Below are 16,925 nucleotides of genomic sequence, written 5' to 3'. Positions count from 1 at the left end.
AAAAAAAAAAAAGAGTAGCAAAATTGCAGCTATGAAGTAGCAATGAAATACTTTTCTGGCTGGAGGTCAGCACAACATGACTGTATGAAAGGGCTGCAGCATTAGGAAGGTTGAGAACCACTGCTCTAGAGAAAGACTTGGTTCTCACTTGACTGAAAATGGGACAGGTCCCTCCATCGAGTGGAGGCCCTCAGCGCCCCCACCTCAGCTGCGGTGCCCACCCTCAGCTCTGACAGGCCAAGGCCTGCTCCTCACCCTTCAGGACGCACTCCTTCTCCCAGGCGGCTTCGCAGAGCGGGGGTGGCGTGATAAGGATAACCCGCTCCCTGGGGACGTCCACAGACCTCAGGTACTGCACCATGTCCCTCAGGTTCGCACTGTACTCATCCAAGGGGACGTGCTGCTTGGGGTTCTCATCTGTTCAAGACATGCATCTCAGTCTCACGGTTTATAGAAACAACGGCAAACACGACGAGTATACTTTTGTTTATTTTTTCCTTTCTGAGACAGTCTCTCATAGCCCAGGCAGGTTCTAAATTCACTATATAGCCAAGACAGGGTCTTACTATAGCCCAGAGAGCTTGGAACTTGCTATGTAGACCAGGCTGGCCTGGAACTCAGAGATCCTCCTGCCCTTGCCCTGGCCTCCCAAGTGCTGGGATTAAAAGCCTACACACCCACACTTAGCTTTAGTTTTATGTCAGACTGGGAAGGGAAGTGAACACGACAGGCAAGCACTCGATCCACTGTGTGATATCCCTATGATATTCCTAGGCCTCTCTCCTCTCCTCTCTCTCTCTCTCTCTCTCTCTCTAGGCCTCTGTTCTCTCTCTCCCTCTCCCTCTCCCTCTCCCTTTCCTCCTCCCCTTGCCCCTCCCTGTTCTCTCTGCCCAAAGATTTATTTATTATATCTAAGTACACCGTAGCTGTCTTCAGACACTCCAGAAGAGGGCGTCAGATCTCATTACGGATGGTTGTGAGCCACCATGTGGTTGCTGGGAATTTGAGCTCAGGACCTTCGGAAGAGCTGTCAGTGCTCTTACCCATTGGGCCATCTCTCCAGCCTGGCCTTTGTGTTTTGAAGACAGGCTGACCCAGAGCATGCAGCGATTCTTCTGTCTCCGCCTCCCCAGGCTAAGACCACAGTGTGTGCCACCACACCCAGGCAGGATTATATTTAGTGTCACTGAGGAACTGTTGAGTTCCGAGACACAAAGAAAAGACGCCTTCCTCTGTAGCCCATTTACTTGTGTGGCTCCCAGCTCAGGCCTCGGAGGCTGGCTAGGAGAATTTGAGTGTCCAGGTCTTTTCTCTGGGTTCCCCATCATCCGTAAGGCTGATGTGTAGGCTATGATGTAAGACTGCCTACCTTCACTGACAGTGGCTTTAACCCTTTGAAGCTCACAGTGTCCTCACTGGAAGCTGAGGTAATGGCAGGTCTGCCTCTTAAGCTAGCTGTGAAAAACAATCAAGTGTGTAAAGTCGCTCATCAGGCTTGCTGCCAGTCAGGCTGGCACACAAGCACTAGGCTCTCCGCAGACTCCGTGCGAAGCACACGAAGTAAAAAGCAAAGTTACCCGTGAACCATCCTGGCCAGTCTTTCTCCATAATCATTTGTGATTTCAGGAGCCAACACCAAAAAACCCCACAAAACCAGCAACAGGTCAGGTTGTGGGTCACACACCTGTCTCCCATCACTTGAGAGGTAGAGGCAGAAGGATCAACTAGCCTTAGTTACTTAGTGAGTTTGAGGCCAGCCTGTGCTACAGGAGATCATGTCTCAAAAAACCAAACCAAACAAACAAAACTAACAAAAAAGGACCCTCCTCTGTCACCAGGGGGCGCATGTCCCAGAAGCAAGCCCTCTGCTGCCAACTGTATCAGCTGAGGACTTAGAGGGCAGGAACAGACAAGGAAAAGTACTTGAGTTCAAGGAGGCGGTCATATGGGAAATGAGCCCTAGAGTACCTGAGCCAGATCTGACCACATCAAAGCCCAAAGAAACCCACACAGGTGAGGGAGCCCCAGGAACAGTTCTCTGGAAAACTTTCTACTGGGAGGTACAGAAGCAGTCTGGTGGGAGAGTAATATAAACATGTATTTGTTTGAGTCCAGGCAAGCCAAAAGTGATTTAGGGATGTCCTTACCTTTGAGTGAAGAGTCATTGGCACCAAAGAAGATTGTAATGGCCACTGGGTTTTCCATCCCAGGCCCTTTCCTGATAAGTCTTGGGAGGATAATCTTGGCCCATCTGGTATTATAACCTGAAAATCCACGATTCAGAACATCACACTTTCTGAAAGAAATTGGTTAAAAAGATGGGTTATGAGCTAAGGGTATAACCTAGTCCTGGGAGCTGGCCATAGTAACCCGTGTTGTGTGAGCCTTATGGGAATGCTCACCCTGCCCAGACTCCTCATGTCCCTCAATGAGATATGAATTCCATACAAGGGTCTAATTCTATACCTTTTAGTGGTGACTCAGATACGTACATCTAAAATGGACTTTCTGACAGACGTTAACCAAACGGGTACAGAACGTTAGGAAGCCACTAACAGGCTGGTTTAGAAGGTTCCGGGAAGGCAGAGCAGCCAATACAAGTGCTGCTGGTTCTCATGTGGTAGAAACTCCATTTTGTTGAACCTGAGTTCCTTTCCTTTAACATGTATCCAGGAGGGGAAGCTAGCAGATAAAAGCCTCCATCATTCACTCTCTGACTATGCTTCCCACCAGAAAGTAGCCAAGTACAATCTAGGAACTGTTCTTACCTGACTAGTCTGTCAGCCAGCAACGCGCCCCATCCACCCTGCTGGAAAGAAAACTGAAGAAAGAAGTCTGTTACTACCCACACAGCTATACACCATGGCATGGTGGTGGGCCAGGCCCGTTAGATGCAGACTCCGTTTAGACACTCCCAGGCTTCTTGCCTTCCTTGCTTGGGAAGGTATTTTGGGAATTACTGTGGCTTCACTTGGAAACTCTCTGGACATGAGAGGGTTTTACTGTGACTTAACATTAGAGACATTCGTTATCTGAACAGCAGAAAGCTCAACTACGTTGAGTCAGCTGACATAATGTTATCCCATTTCTCCACAGCTGAAAACTAAGGAAGCCTATGCTCTTGATTTCCCTGACAGTCAAGGCAATCCTCCAGCAGTGTTGCGCCAACTCGCCCACCCACAAAAACTTAATGCCCGATATCTAAAAACAATGTTGCCAATTACTAGGGAAAGCCAAGCCCGCGTATGAGTAAACCGTGGAGAAGCGGCTTTTTTTTTTTTTTTTTAATCTCCCTGAAGGAAGGCATCTTGAATTATTTCCCCAATCGGGAACTATATGTTCTCAGATAGGGTTACTTTTTCATGCTGTTGAAAGCATTGTTTGGTACTGGACCTAAGCCGCTTGAGGAAGAGAGGAGAGAACTAGCCGGTTCAAAGTTCAAAGTAGCTTCGGTGAAGGACCCGCAGGAGGTTGCAGGCAGCGAAGGCGAACCCTTTAAGCTCCCGTGCACCCCGACGCGCACCGGGCCATCCAGGGTCCGGGGGAGTCGAACAGCTCGGGATCCGTACCGGCTCGCGGAGCACGGTGGGGTGGGGGTGGGGGGGAACGGCGCCTGGACTGCCCCGACACGCACGCGGATGCAGCCGAGGGTGCGGCGGGTACCTGCGTGATGGAGTCCCCGAAGAGCAACACGCGAGGCCAGAGCAGGGCGCTCCCGCTAGCAGCTCGCTCGCACAGCGACATGGTAGAAAGCCCAAAACCCGCAGGTCTGCACCGGATGTGGAGGAGCCTCGCGCCGTGGGCGGAGCTAGCCGTGGGCGGGGTGAGCCCGGATCCAGCCGCTCTGCACTCAGGTCTCCTGCAGCGAGAGTGTCCCGGCCCGGTGAGTCCTGCCACCGGTTCACCCCAACCCCGCCTCTCCGAGACTGGGGATAGCTGTGGTGCTTGGAAATTTCGTTTTTAGCAGGAGCACTCGTCCATTTTTGGCTACGCCCAAGTGGAGGATTTCCTCTTCCAGTACTGAACTTGATGGGCACGGTAAAAGATAGAGCTCTCTAGGGACCCTCACTGTAGACCGCCTGACTTCACGGTATCATGCCTCAACAATTAAAAGGATATGTAATAAATTTTTGTATGTTATGGGGGCCCTAGGCTTTTGGTATAGGCCAAAGACATGGGAATTTGGCTGTTTTATAGAAATTTCATTTTAAGGAAATCAGATTTACACTGTTAGCAAAGCACCAGAGTGTTTACACACCTAAGAGGGGAGACAAGACAGGCTACATGGGCGCTTTGATAGTGTGCTCTGAGGGAGAAGCACTCCCTTGAGAAGGGTGACAATCCCTACAAGGAACTGAAGTGCTGCTATTTTACATAGCAGACCTGGCCTCCAGGTTCTTTCAGCATCGCTGCTCGGTCCCTACCTGGTACCCTGCCCCCAACCCTGGACGGTCCAGCACAGGGGCTGGGCTCTTCTGTAGTAGTCAATGAACTTTTTTTTTAAGGTTTGTTTATTTTATGTATATGAGTACGCTGTTCAGATGGTTGTGATTGTTGGGAATTGAATTTAGGACTTCTGCTTGCTCTGGTCCAGCTACTTATTTATTATTATATGTAAGTACACTGTAGCCATCTTCAGACAGCAGATCTCATTACGGGTGGTTGTAAGCCACCATGTGGTTGCTGGGATTTGAACTCAGACCTTCAGAAGAGCAGTAAGTGGTCTTACCTGCTGAGCCATCTTGACAGCCCTGGGACCAGGGAACTTGATGGTCTAACAAAGCTGCGTTTTTATGTACTTGAATCTGGCTTGAACTGGCTAATTTTAACATCAGAGAAACATCACTGAGCTCCATCCACTTTCTCCTTTGTCTGAATTTTATGTGCTTTAGAAAACCAGACTAATGAACTAACTCACACTACATCTGAATTGAACATGTAGATCCCATAACAAATGAGTCCTAAAAGTGGTGGTTTTAGAATTGGGTAAGGGTGTGGAGAACAGGGGTTTCAAAGCTGTGGCACAACATTCACATTCAACTTAAAACACAGATTTGCCAGTAGAGACCAGCGGAAGACAGATGGACTCAGCTGCTAGGAGATCAGAAAAGATTTCAGCACACACTACGGAAAGTGCCTGGAGGCCGACTCAGTGCTGTGCTCAAGAAGAAGTAGCTCCTTTGAGGATTAGCTGGAGAATGATGGACCAATCAGTTGGTGGTCCAGCAACAGTCAAGCCATCTGATGCAAAAGTAAACAGGCACCCCCGGAGAAACTAAGGTTATTTTATTTGAAGAACAGAAGTTAAAGCCAAGAGTGTAAAAAAGTCTGGGAGTCTGGGAGGCAAGACTGTCAGTGCACCGGTGTCAGGGCCTCGTATAGTCTCTGGGCGGCCAGTTCCACCATTTCTCGGAGGGATTCATCATCTTCACTTCCTTCTTCACATTCTACAGCCTGAAAATAAAGCGCTAACTTCAGCCTAGAATTATCCCCTGGATGAAAATGAGCACTCTAAGCCCTGGAGGCTGATTGCCAGGATGTGAGCCACAGACTCACCCTCCTGTCACCTGCAGTATCTCTGTCAACACAGTGACTGGAGAGCTAAGGGTGGGGGTGGGGGTGGTGAGGGGGTGCCTAGAGCTTTGGACCAAAGAAAGCCCCCACCTCTGTTCAGTTCTTGATGGCCATGCAAGTGAGCCCATGTAACATGAATTACTGAGCCAGCCATGGACTTGGTGAATCGTTCACCGCTGGGTGTGAATTTGACTTTAACTATCCAACGGCCACTGCCTTGCGGCTGCTGATTTAAACTGTTAGTCTCACTGTACACACTGTACTCCACTCTTGTTCTAGCCCAGGCTAGGCTGGAGCTGGGGATCTTCTGCCTCAGCTTCCTGAGCAGTGGCTTACAGACATGCGTTACATTACCCACCGAGCTTAGAGCAGCTCATGTGGTACAGCCCTGCTACAGGTCACAGTTCCAGGCCAGCCTGGACTATAGTGTTACTTTTTTAAAGCTGGTGTAGTGATGACTGCCGGATACTCCAGCAATGGTGAGGCTAAGGCCAGCCTGGACTACAGGATAAGAACCTATCTTATAAGACCCGAGGCTTCGTTCCACTAAGGCACTTACCATCTGAGCCACCAAGCTGCTCCATCTAACTGCCAGGGCTGCAGTCTTATTCCTATCATCACCCTACTCCTCAAATGTCTTGACATACATGGATAGCTACGTACCCGAGTCTCCAGATTAATATTTGCTGTTTTCCCGTCCACTGTGACACTGAGGACGGAGTCATCTTTCACACTGACACAGTCTTCTCCAAATATGTCCCTTTAAGTGAACAGAAATTCGGCATTACTGGGAAAGTTCAACTTCACCTGTTTGGGGAGGAGGTCCAAGTCCTTCTCTAACTCATCCAAGTTAGGATGCTTTTAGCTGCCCAGGAGACATCGATTTACTACAACAACTAAAACAGCTCGACCCAGGAGAGTGCCCCACTGGTTTTGCTATTGTTTTTAATTTAATACTGAGGATTAAGCTTGGGGCCTCGCACACATTAGGCAGAGACATGGCACACCCCACAGCCTATTCTGAGATAGGGTCTCACTACGTTGCCTAGAATGGCCACCAATTTCTATGCAGCTACAATATGCTTGCACTGTGACCCTCCAGTTTGGGATTAACTAGGGCAATACAGTGAAATGATCTCTTAAAACATGAAACAAAACAGAAAACCAACAAAAAGCCATTATTAAAATTTATTAAAATTTCAGTATGAAATTTTAGAAAAATGTAAGTAACAAAAAAACCTTCTGAACACTAAGATGTCTAATTAGGTTACTTTCGATCTTAAGGCAGAAGCAGCCTTTGTCAGGGTTTGAACTTACGCCCCCAGAGGCTCAATGTTATGGGCTTGGCGACCAGCTGATGGGCTCTGAGTTAATGCACTGATCCCTAATCTGACAGACTCACAACACGCTGGCATTGCTGCTACTGCACTGGCAAGCAGGATGCTAGCCTAGGTGAAGAAGCTGGTCACTGAGAGCGTGGCTGATGGGTCCAGCCTGTGACTCTGATGGGCACAGCCCGTGACTCTGAAGCACAGAATATATATGTGAGTTTCCTCCTCTACTACACAGTCCCACCACCATGATGCTATTCTCCATGTCAGGCCAAAGCCAAGGCTACCTGGCTATGGCAGAGCCCTCTGAAACCATATGGCAAAATGTATCTTTCTTCCCTCTGTCTTTTGCATGCAATTGTCCATAATGAAAAAATAAGTTATTCATTTATACAACAAGCAAATGAGAGATCAGCACTGTTAGGTGCAAAACTAAGTTAGCCATCTGCTATTAAGAGCTTTCCTAAGACTGCTTGGAAAAGCTTCCAGTTAGGCAGGGCACCGGCACTTGGTGCTAATACAGTGTGAACTTGGACATGACTTGGTACAGGGGTGAGGGGGCAGCACAGGGACACACTGTGAGTCCTCCAACTCTCCACTCACACAGCCGCTCCCCCCACCCCTGGCTCCTTACTTACTGGAGCATGACCTCCAGCCTCTTGCTGTAAACGTGCATCTCTAGCTTCTTAGAGACCTTCTGCACTGCACCTGGAAGACAGACAGGTCAGCCTCCACATTCCCATTTACAGTCACCACACAGGTTACCAGAGCAGTTCCGGAGGCATGAAGCAACTTCCAGTAAAAGCATGTGATAAGCTACCTTGCCCACTACGGCACATTCATGTGCACTGTGTTATTTCATGTCCTTTGATCTTACAGTCCACTTTTGCTTCTTATATTTCTCAAACTTCCATTCTCAGGAGAGGTGAGCAAAGTTATAGGTTCAACAATTTCAGAGCACATACTTGAGCTCAAAGATCTCTTTCGAATCTAAATGTTATGTTCATTTAACATCCTCTGATATATCATCTGCTGATGAATGTTTTAATAAAAATCAATGCTTCAGGGGCTGGAGAGATTGACAGCTCAGTGGCTAAGACGACTTTTGCTCTTGCAGAGTTCTGCTCTCAGCACCCACATGGGGCCGCTCACAACTACCTCCAACTCCAGCTCCAGGGGATCTAACCACTGTGGTCTCTACAGCTGCGCTTGTACACATACACAGAAGTAAATATATATACTTAAAGCTGTCTCCCTAGTAATAATTAGGGTTTTGTTTTTGTTTTTGTTTTTTGTTTTTCAAGGCAGGGTTTCTCTGTGCAGCCCTGGCTGTCCTGGAACCCACTCTGTAGACCAGGCTTGCCTCGAACTCGAGAGATTCACCTGTCTCTGCCTTCCAAGTGCTGGGATTAAAGGGGTGTGCCATCACGCCCAGCTAATTAGTTATTTTTTTAACTCCAAGAAATACACAACTTGGTGGTCAAAAGACCTTTAATTTAGAGTTAGGTCAACCTGGCACACCCATATATACCTCCCTGGCTAATACCAGCACCATTCATGGTCTTTGCTGCCCCAGACGGTGGACAGAGTTACCATCTAGCTCTCCCTACTCAGGACCTGTGAAGTCAGTGCCCACACACACAAACTCCGTTTCCCGGGGCGATGTCTTCCTATAAAGATCCAGGTTGGCCTCACACTTGCAGAGACCATCTTTCCTCTGCCTCTCAAGTGCTGAGATAACAGGAAAGTGCTACCATACCCAGATTTTTACTGGTTTTGGTTTCTGATTCTATGAGACAGGGTCTCTTGTCAAGTCCAGGCTGGCCCCAAACTATGTAGCTGAGGCTGGCCTTTAACTCCTCCTCCTTCTCTTTCCTGTCAAGTGCTAGGAAGACAGGTGTACAGTACCACGCTTGGCCGAAGCTTTCTTAGTGTTGGGGATGGTTCCCAGGGCTGGAATCACATCAAGTGAGCGCTCTCAGCATTGAGACACATCAGCCACACAGAGCACAAAGAGCAAGAGCAGCACTGGTTACAGGGCTGAAGGTAAGGATGGGCCAAACCAGCAAAGCCTTACATCGCTGTTCCTCACAACCCAAATGCTCAGCAGAGGCTGAAGTGACGATTCCGACATAGCAGGCCTGTTTATTCACGTGACAGAGGATTTGGATGTGTCCTGTTCATTCATGTGGCAGAGTAGCCAACATAGCAAGGCTTAGGAAGTGACCAGATCCACTTTCTTGCCCACTGTATGTCCCCGAGACGGGAACAAATCTACATTGAACAGGCTCTGACATCATGTGAGGGGTCCATTGAGGGAGGCATCTCCCAGAATACATCAGGGTGGTCCCTTGCCTGGTGGCACATCTGGAGACGTACACTGTAGTTCACTGTGCAGCCACAGGTCAAGCTGCCAACCCCAGCACAAGCACTCTGCTTGGGGCTCCTATTCTACTCAGTAGCTCCCTTTGAACACGAGGATTGCAATCTTCCTGACAGAGAGGCCAGCTCAGCATCCCTGTAGACAGTGTTTTAGGAGCAGGGTAACCTTTGTGGGACCGTGACCAGATTCCTCCCGTAAGGATGGTGAGTCAGATCTGCACTCTTGTGTGCACACCTCAAAACCGCACACTAGAACACCAGGAGAACTTAGTTCTACTTAGAGCGCCACTGAGTTCAAAGAAGAGATGGAAGAGATGGATGGGTGAGTATGAGCGAGTCTGTACCTTTCCTTATTTTTGGATTCGACTGAACTTCCAATATCACGGTGGTCACTGTGTCTGCATACATGTCGTTAGAGGGGTTCGCCAGCCACTACAAAGAAAGATGAAATCAGGAAGGGATGATGCGGCCACACTGCTGGGAGCTCTGCCTCTCAGGCCACCAGGCCGAGGGGAGCTTTGCCTGCAACGACTGTCTCTCGGTAAGGAGACTGCTTTAATTTCCTCTTAATCAGCAAAAAGACACCTAAGCACCATCTTTGTGGCAAAAGGTTTTCCATGCATTACCACTGAATTTTCCCAAGAAAACTGACCCCAAAGTCCCACATGGGAGGGACATAACTGCTGGGAATGTTCGCAAACTCCGAGTCTGAAGCTCTTTGTCGGGAGCACAGAGAGTAGGACATGAGGGTGAAGTACTCCGTGTATCACATGACCAAAGACCCCACCCCCACCCCCCACTTGGGTATGACTACTTTGTCAGCCTGTGCCCCATGGGTCACAAGAGGGTGTTGGATGATGTAGAACTGAAGTTATGGTTTAGAGTGGGCACGTGGGTGCTCGGATTGAACGTGGGTCCTCTGGAAAAGCAGTCAGTGTTCTTCACTGCTGAACCATCCTTCCAGCCTTGGTAATGTTTGTTTTAAAGAAAAGAATACAATTGCTTTATTTTTCTTTCGAGACAGGGTTTCTCTATATAGCCCTGGCTGTCCTCGAACTCAAAAATCCTCATGCCTCTGCCTCCCGAGTGCTGGAATTAAAGGCGTGCGCCACCACCCCTGGCTTTTTTTTTTAAAAACTCTTAAAAAAAAAAAAAAAAAGAAATTGCCGGGCGTGATGGTGCACATCTTTAATCCCGGCACTCAGGAGGCAGAGGCAGGCGGATTTCTGAGTTCAAGGCCAGCCTGCTCTACAGAGTGAGTTCCAGCCGGGACTACACAGAGAAACTGTGTCTCAAAAAACCAAAAAACCAAAAACAAAAACAAATCCTCTAATGACATCATCCTCTTTTCCCTTTCTTCACTCCAACCTCTCCCATGTTAGCCACCCTACCACCTACCCTCTCTCATTCATGGCCTGTTTAACTTTGTTGCTATTATTTTTTCCCTGGCTATATAAATAAATCCTGCTCAGCATGTATATGATTTCAGGGCTGACTACTGGTATTGGAAAACCAATCAGGGGACTTTCCCCGGGGAAGACTGTGTCTCCAGCTCCCAGAATGTCTTAGTTGCCTGCGGTTTTATTGAGGGTTGTGCCTGTGAACTCCCCTCTTCAAACCAGCGGCATCCTGGAATCCCAGCAACCACGTTGCTCTGTGCCCACACTGGCTTACTGAAGCCCTCCCCGCTGTGAGTCGGCGGCTTGGCCTCACCTCCAGAACCACCATGCCCGGCTCCTGCACCACAGTGATGCTCTTGAACACCTTCAGAGCAGGCTTTTCTTGAATTTCTAATTCTTCTACATCACCTGGAAAAAGTTACAAGATCCATATGCTTTTCCTACAGACTTTAAATAAGAGTCATTTGTTTTTATAGAGGTAGTTAAAGTAGAGCACCTGTGAGTGAGAAAACTGTTAATATTTGATGGTTATGCTTTTTGTTAACTGCTTATAGCAACTGGAGACGATGCAGTACATAAACTCCTACCCATACATCTATCTCAGGCACCCACACCCTCGTCAGCAGCCGGAGAGATGGGTCTCTATAGCACCTCAGCTTTATATGAGCCTCATGGGACAACTCACCACCTCCACCCTGAGTCTGATCATCACACAGGGAGGGAAGTCCAGGTGCTGAAGACTCACTAGTTCTCAAGAGGCTGTGCAGGGCTCAGCAGCAGCAAGCACATCAGCATCTGGGGTGTCCCTGTCTCCTCGGGGAGCCCACACCCCCAGGCGGGGAAAGACAGAACCCTTCCATTTAAAAGGGAGAGAAAGGGCGACACAGACTTAGGCTCCCACTGAGACCTTTCCAAGCCAGTAAGTTCCGATACTGGAGGAACAAAGGACACAATAAATAAAATTTTAGGTATAGTTAACTAGAATGGTTAAGCACTGATATTCTTAGAACAGGAAGTGATCAAAGCTATTATAGGATTTTTTAAAAAATTGAGAATATTTTTAAAGATTTAACTTTAAGGGATAAAAATGTAGTGTGCACATAGAATTCTGAGACAATCATTACAATGAAGTAACATTGCTTCTTACATATAAAAACTTCTTAATAAAAAACACAATTAGATAAATTTCAGTCAACATACCTGTCAATTTCTGGAGCTGGTAGTAGAGCAGGTAAAAGGGCCCCGTGTACGGGATGGCCTGGGTCTGTTTCACAGTGCTCATGGCCAGGTCAGTGTAATCTGAAAAGACAACTGGAATAAACACACTCTAGGAAACCGACCAGCTGGGTGTGGCGAAACACACAATTCGAGCACGCAGGAGTCAGAGGCAAGGAGGAGTCTGAAACTGGGGCCAGTGTGGCTACAAAGTGAGACAATGGCTCAGAACCCAAACCAAGAAAGAAACAATAACCACACAAAAGACACCTTGCAGAAACACATAGCAAGGTCCAAAAAAAGCAGCAGATGCAGAACCCATCCCAGACCCAGCAGGATGTAGCCCATGTGGGCCACAGCTGACAGGCTGCGGCATGTTCCCAGTCTACCTCATGCTACCCCAGTTAATGCAGTCTGGACACAGCAAAATGCCGGTAATCCTTGGACAGCTCCAAGCCAGTCTGTCAGCTGTCCCCGCCTTCCTTTCTGCCCAGTGTCTCTCTATAACCCTCACTATCTACCAGGCACCAGTGCTCCTGACTTGAAAGGTACTTCCCAACTCTCCAGGAAAGTCTCTCCTTCACTGTTGCTGCAGACAGAAACACACCAGGACCAGCACTTCCTAACACTGCCCCCTCTTTAGACTGGCATATGGGTGGCCAGGACTGGGTTTAGAAACTCTTCAGGGTCCAGCATCGGCCTGGACCCTGGCCGAGGAGTGTGAGTTCCCAGAGGCTGGAGAGGTCAGCAGTTCTGAGCACATGCTGCCCTTGCAGAGGATCCAAGTTTGGTTCCCAGCACCCAGCACTGTACTGGGTTTCGACCCCTCTGGCCTCTGAAGGCACCAGCATGTGTGCACCCACAATTAAAAACAGTAAGAATCTTTTAAAAATAAATGTTTTTTAAAGAGTTAGTTAAAAAAACCCCAAAACCACAAAACCCAGCATGTACATTTATTTGTATAAGATACGATGGCTGAATGGGGGCTTATCTCACAGGTAAGTTTCTAAGTATGCTGTGACCCCTTTCCTTCACAAAATACTCTCAATTAAGCAGCACACAACAACACCGACAGACACACACACATATACACACCCTCCCCACACCACTAGACTGAGCACTTTTGACAGACGTTCCTTCTGTGCTAAGCTCAGATCGCATTCCAGAGGAAATAGGGTACTTACTGGAGAGGTCACAGGGAGAGAGTATGTGGTAATTAAAGTTTCTTTTAACAAGAATTCCAGAGACCCGCTGGCCCTGTTCTGGTTTCTTGTCTGCCAAAAAGCCCATGACCTAGTGAAAACAGAAGAGAGAGGTGTCAAAGCAGAGGCTCAGGCTGCCATCACACAGAGAGCTGGGGGTGTGGAGGGGGTTCCATCCCACTGGGGAGTATATTAGTTATGCGACAGAGAATAGCACTTCTGAACACCAAGTTCTGTAAGGACACTTTCAACCACTCGGGGGTGGGGGTGGGGGGGACTTACAAATTCAAAACCCACTATTTTTTGTTAACAGTGCTATGCAGGGCAGGTGTGGCCTAAACCTCACTACATAGCAGAGCCTGCCCTTGTTCCTGTGTCCATCTCCTATATGCTAGAATACCAGGCAGGTGCCACTATGTCTAGCTGACCCCACCATCCTCACATGGAATTTTCTCCATGCCAAACAGTGAGCCCCCAGGGACAAAGCTCTGTCTGCCCTAGTGCAGATGTGCATGAGCAGCTGTGGGGACGGCAGCCATGCAGGCCTCACAGGGCACAGCACACTCTCCTGAAATGTTGGTGAGCCCGCTTTACTCCAGAGAGACACCTCAATGTGGTGATGTGACTAAGGAAAATAAACAGAGCTAATGCTTTAAAAAGTTTGAGCTGGGCAGTGGTGGCACACGCCTTTAATCCCAGCACTTGGGAGGCAGAGACAGGCAGATTTCTGAGTTCGAGGCCAGCCTGGTCTACAGAGTGAGTTCCAGGACAGCTATAGCTATACAGAGAAACCCTGTCTCAAAAAACCAAAAAAAAAGTTTGGTTTGGTTTTGGTGGTGCTATGGCTCCTGGGGCCGTGGCTAGGCAGGTACTCAGCCACTGAGCCACGCCTAGCCCCCAGTAGGTAGCTCTCCTCAATCATAACCAAAACCCTTTTACTCCCCCGCCCCCCACTATTAGCGTTTGTGAAACACACTTATAGGTTTCTGACTGATTGCCCAATTCTACAGTCCTAAGAAACAGACCACTGCAGTCTGCCAGCAGCAGAGCTCTCCCAGAAGCCCTCCTGTCTGGAGCAAAGGTCACCCGCCCCAAGTCCTAAGGTCTTTCTGTCCCTATGATTCTGTAAGAAAGGCTTTCTGTCTATCAGCTTTTTTTTCTTTCTAGTAACTGAGGCAGGTTTCACACTACTGTGGCTCAGGCTGGCATCAAACTCTCAACCCTCCTATTTCAGTCACCCAACACTTGGATCCTAAACATGTGCCACCAAGGTCATCTCTTACAAGACTCTCCTGGGGCTACAGCAATGGCACAGCTAAGACCCCACTTGCTGCTCTTGCAGAGGACCCACGTTTGATTCCCAGCACCCGAGTGATGGAGCACAACCATCTATAACCCCAGTTCCAGGGGATCTGATGCCCTCTTGACCTCCTTAGGCACCAGGCACATACATGGTGTATAAACATACATGCAGGCAAAATAGACACACACCACACACTCACACCACACAATCTCAACTTATCTCCCTGAAAAGTGCACAGTCAGGGTCAGCACCTGCTGCCTTGTACCTTGGCGAGCTTCTCTCCCCTGAAGTTCAGGGTCACGGCCTCTGTGTTCCGAGGATTGTGAACCTCGATGTGAACTTCGTCATTATCTTCATATTCTCGGATCAGCGCTGCTTTCAGCCTGGCCATTTCATTCTGTTCCCCATGGACTAAAATCTGCAGAGTAAGATGTGATAGTATAAAGAAACACACTCCACCATGGTGAAAAATGTCTTTAAGAATATTAGCTAATTCATAAAATAGAGAACTTTAACTAATGAAACATAGGAATGTTTCTGCTTAAGACTACTTTTGTGTGTGTGTGTGTGTGTGTGTGTGTCTGTGTGTGTGTGTGTGTGTGTGTGTGTGCTGGAATCAAACATGTCCTCTGAAGGACAGGAGGCACTTTGAACCATATTAGACCCAGCTTCCTGGTTTTAAGAACCAAACTTCACCCCTTAAACTTGTGTGGCATACTCTCCTGTCTGGATCCTAGGCACACATACTTTTTGAAAGAGCAAGGAGACTGCTCTAAGCACTAACTGGACTCCAGCCTCAGTCATTTCTAGCTCCCATGTTCACATCAAAGGCTGAACCAGATGGCCTTCACGGCCCTTCCAGGTTAAGATGCACATTTTATTTTGTTCTTGCTAAGAAAACATCCAGTTTTCTCCAGGTTTCTGATAGTTTGTTTATTAAAGCAACTGCAAAGAGATGCTTCAGAACCAAATGCAATGTTTTAGGGGTGCCTACCACTCTAGTACGTGCTGTCAGTCTCTGCCTTTAGTGTCTCTGTCCTTCTGTGGCAGGCACCTAGCACCCACCTGGCCTACAGACCATAGATAGATAGCTTCTATCTGGCTTGTGGAAGCATTATTTCAAGGTAAAGGCTCGTCTCACTGGGGCGAAAGGTCAGTCTGAGCTGCCTCAACACTAACCATAGCATTGCTGTGTACTGTGTAGCCCTGACTAAGCTACCCAATACTTCAGCTGCCCAGTGCATTAACAGAAGTCTATGTGAAGAGTGAGCAGGGGCATGCATAAGACACTCTGTAAGCAGCAGATACAGCAGGCTACGGCTACTGCAACTGTAATTCCATGTGCAGCTACAGTCAACAGTGCTGGTTACTAGAGTGTAAACAGCAAGTCCCAACCCAAGGCACAGACAGCACCAGACAGCACCAAGGCAAAGCAGCAGCAGCCGAGAAAGCAGAATTGTTTCCTGACCTGGCCTGCAAGTACAGGGAGAGATCCATGAAATAAACACGCATAGCAGAGCACATGAAACACACACTTATACACCAGAAACGTGGTGGGATCTACACTGTGCTCCAATTATACAGGCTACATATGATGCTAAAGAGGGGAGTGAGTGTCTCCATGAAGACTCTGTTCTCTAGGTACAGAGGGAAGACACATAGGAGGACCAGTCTACTGGAAAGTGCTCCAAAGGTAAGGACACTACCAGCCACTATATCTCTCACAGTGACCAGACTGCATCAACAGCCTGATGGATAGACAGGAGACAGGCTCAGCTGTACGCAGGAGATACATGGCTAGACCTTGAAAACACAGGATTCTGCTTACTCCAAGTACTGAGAGCAGGAATGAGAGGGAAGCTGGGGCACTCAGGAGGGAGAACAGGGCACAGGCGTCTGCTGGGCTACAGGAAGTTCTGAAACCTGGACTGGGGGTGGCCGGGACATCAGTGTACACGATGTCACCGAATTCCATACTTAAAAATGGTGAAAGTTGTAACTGCAAGCTGTATATTTTTTGGCATAGTAAAAATATTTGATAAAGAAACAAAAGACACCAACAAAAGTCTATTTCCTTTAAGCAAGTTTTCAGATCTCTGGGAGGGTCTGATCTATTTTTATGGGTACTCGTTCCATTTCCAATTAAAAGCACCCAATTTTCTTCAGCTTAAAACTCTTCCAATCCATGGAAATATCTGTTACTTTTACCAGCCTTATTTTATTCATTATTATCACCATCATGTGAGTGTATAGTATGTGTGTATGCACTCGCGCGCGCGTGCATTACCTCAGCATGCACGTGGAAGTCAGGTGCAGCTCTGCTCAGTTCTCCTTCTACCTCCACACATGTGCTGAAGGCTGGCCTTGGGCTTTTGAGGCAAGCCCCTTTCCCCAGAGCTAGCTTACTGGCTCATTACTATTGTTTTCATAATACTTAAAAATAAAAACAAGCCGGGCGTGGTGGCGCACGCCTTTAATCCCAGCACTTGGGAGGCAGAGGCAGGCGGATTTCTGAGTT

General features: G+C 48.1%; 2 protein-coding genes across 4 annotated transcripts in view; both read right to left on the bottom strand.

Annotated features, from left to right (window-relative positions):
- Window positions 1–3,814, bottom strand: part of Iah1 (isoamyl acetate hydrolyzing esterase 1 (putative)) — a 7,514-nt gene extending 3,700 nt beyond the window's left edge. The window contains exons 1-4 of one of the 2 annotated variants that reach the window (XM_021178583.2): window positions 3,664–3,814; window positions 2,769–2,821; window positions 2,148–2,296; window positions 256–417 (exon numbers count right to left, since the gene is read on the bottom strand). In XM_021178583.2, coding sequence (XP_021034242.1) covers window positions 256–417; window positions 2,148–2,296; window positions 2,769–2,821; window positions 3,664–3,744 — 445 coding nt within the window. In that variant the 5' untranslated portion in view covers window positions 3,745–3,814. The remainder of the gene's footprint in view (window positions 1–255; window positions 418–2,147; window positions 2,297–2,768; window positions 2,822–3,663) is intronic. The other variant, XM_021178584.2, reaches the window with a different exon arrangement.
- Window positions 3,815–5,253: 1,439 nt separating this feature from the next.
- Window positions 5,254–16,925, bottom strand: part of Cpsf3 (cleavage and polyadenylation specific factor 3) — a 29,033-nt gene continuing 17,361 nt past the window's right edge. The window contains exons 11-18 of one of the 2 annotated variants that reach the window (XM_021178914.1): window positions 14,673–14,825; window positions 13,087–13,195; window positions 11,888–11,986; window positions 11,001–11,095; window positions 9,632–9,719; window positions 7,544–7,613; window positions 6,238–6,334; window positions 5,254–5,454 (exon numbers count right to left, since the gene is read on the bottom strand). In XM_021178914.1, coding sequence (XP_021034573.1) covers window positions 5,353–5,454; window positions 6,238–6,334; window positions 7,544–7,613; window positions 9,632–9,719; window positions 11,001–11,095; window positions 11,888–11,986; window positions 13,087–13,195; window positions 14,673–14,825 — 813 coding nt within the window. In that variant the 3' untranslated portion in view covers window positions 5,254–5,352. Of the gene's footprint in view, window positions 5,455–6,237; window positions 6,335–7,543; window positions 7,614–9,631; window positions 9,720–11,000; window positions 11,096–11,887; window positions 11,987–13,086; window positions 13,196–14,658; window positions 14,826–16,925 lie in introns of those variants that run through there. The other variant, XM_029484888.1, reaches the window with a different exon arrangement.

The sequence above is a fragment of the Mus caroli genome, chromosome 12 (assembly GCF_900094665.2).
Source record: "Mus caroli chromosome 12, CAROLI_EIJ_v1.1, whole genome shotgun sequence".
Lineage (NCBI taxonomy): Eukaryota > Metazoa > Chordata > Mammalia > Rodentia > Muridae > Mus > Mus caroli.
The sequence above is the reverse complement of the archived record's forward strand: the minus strand, read 5'-3'. Positions and strand labels throughout refer to the sequence as shown.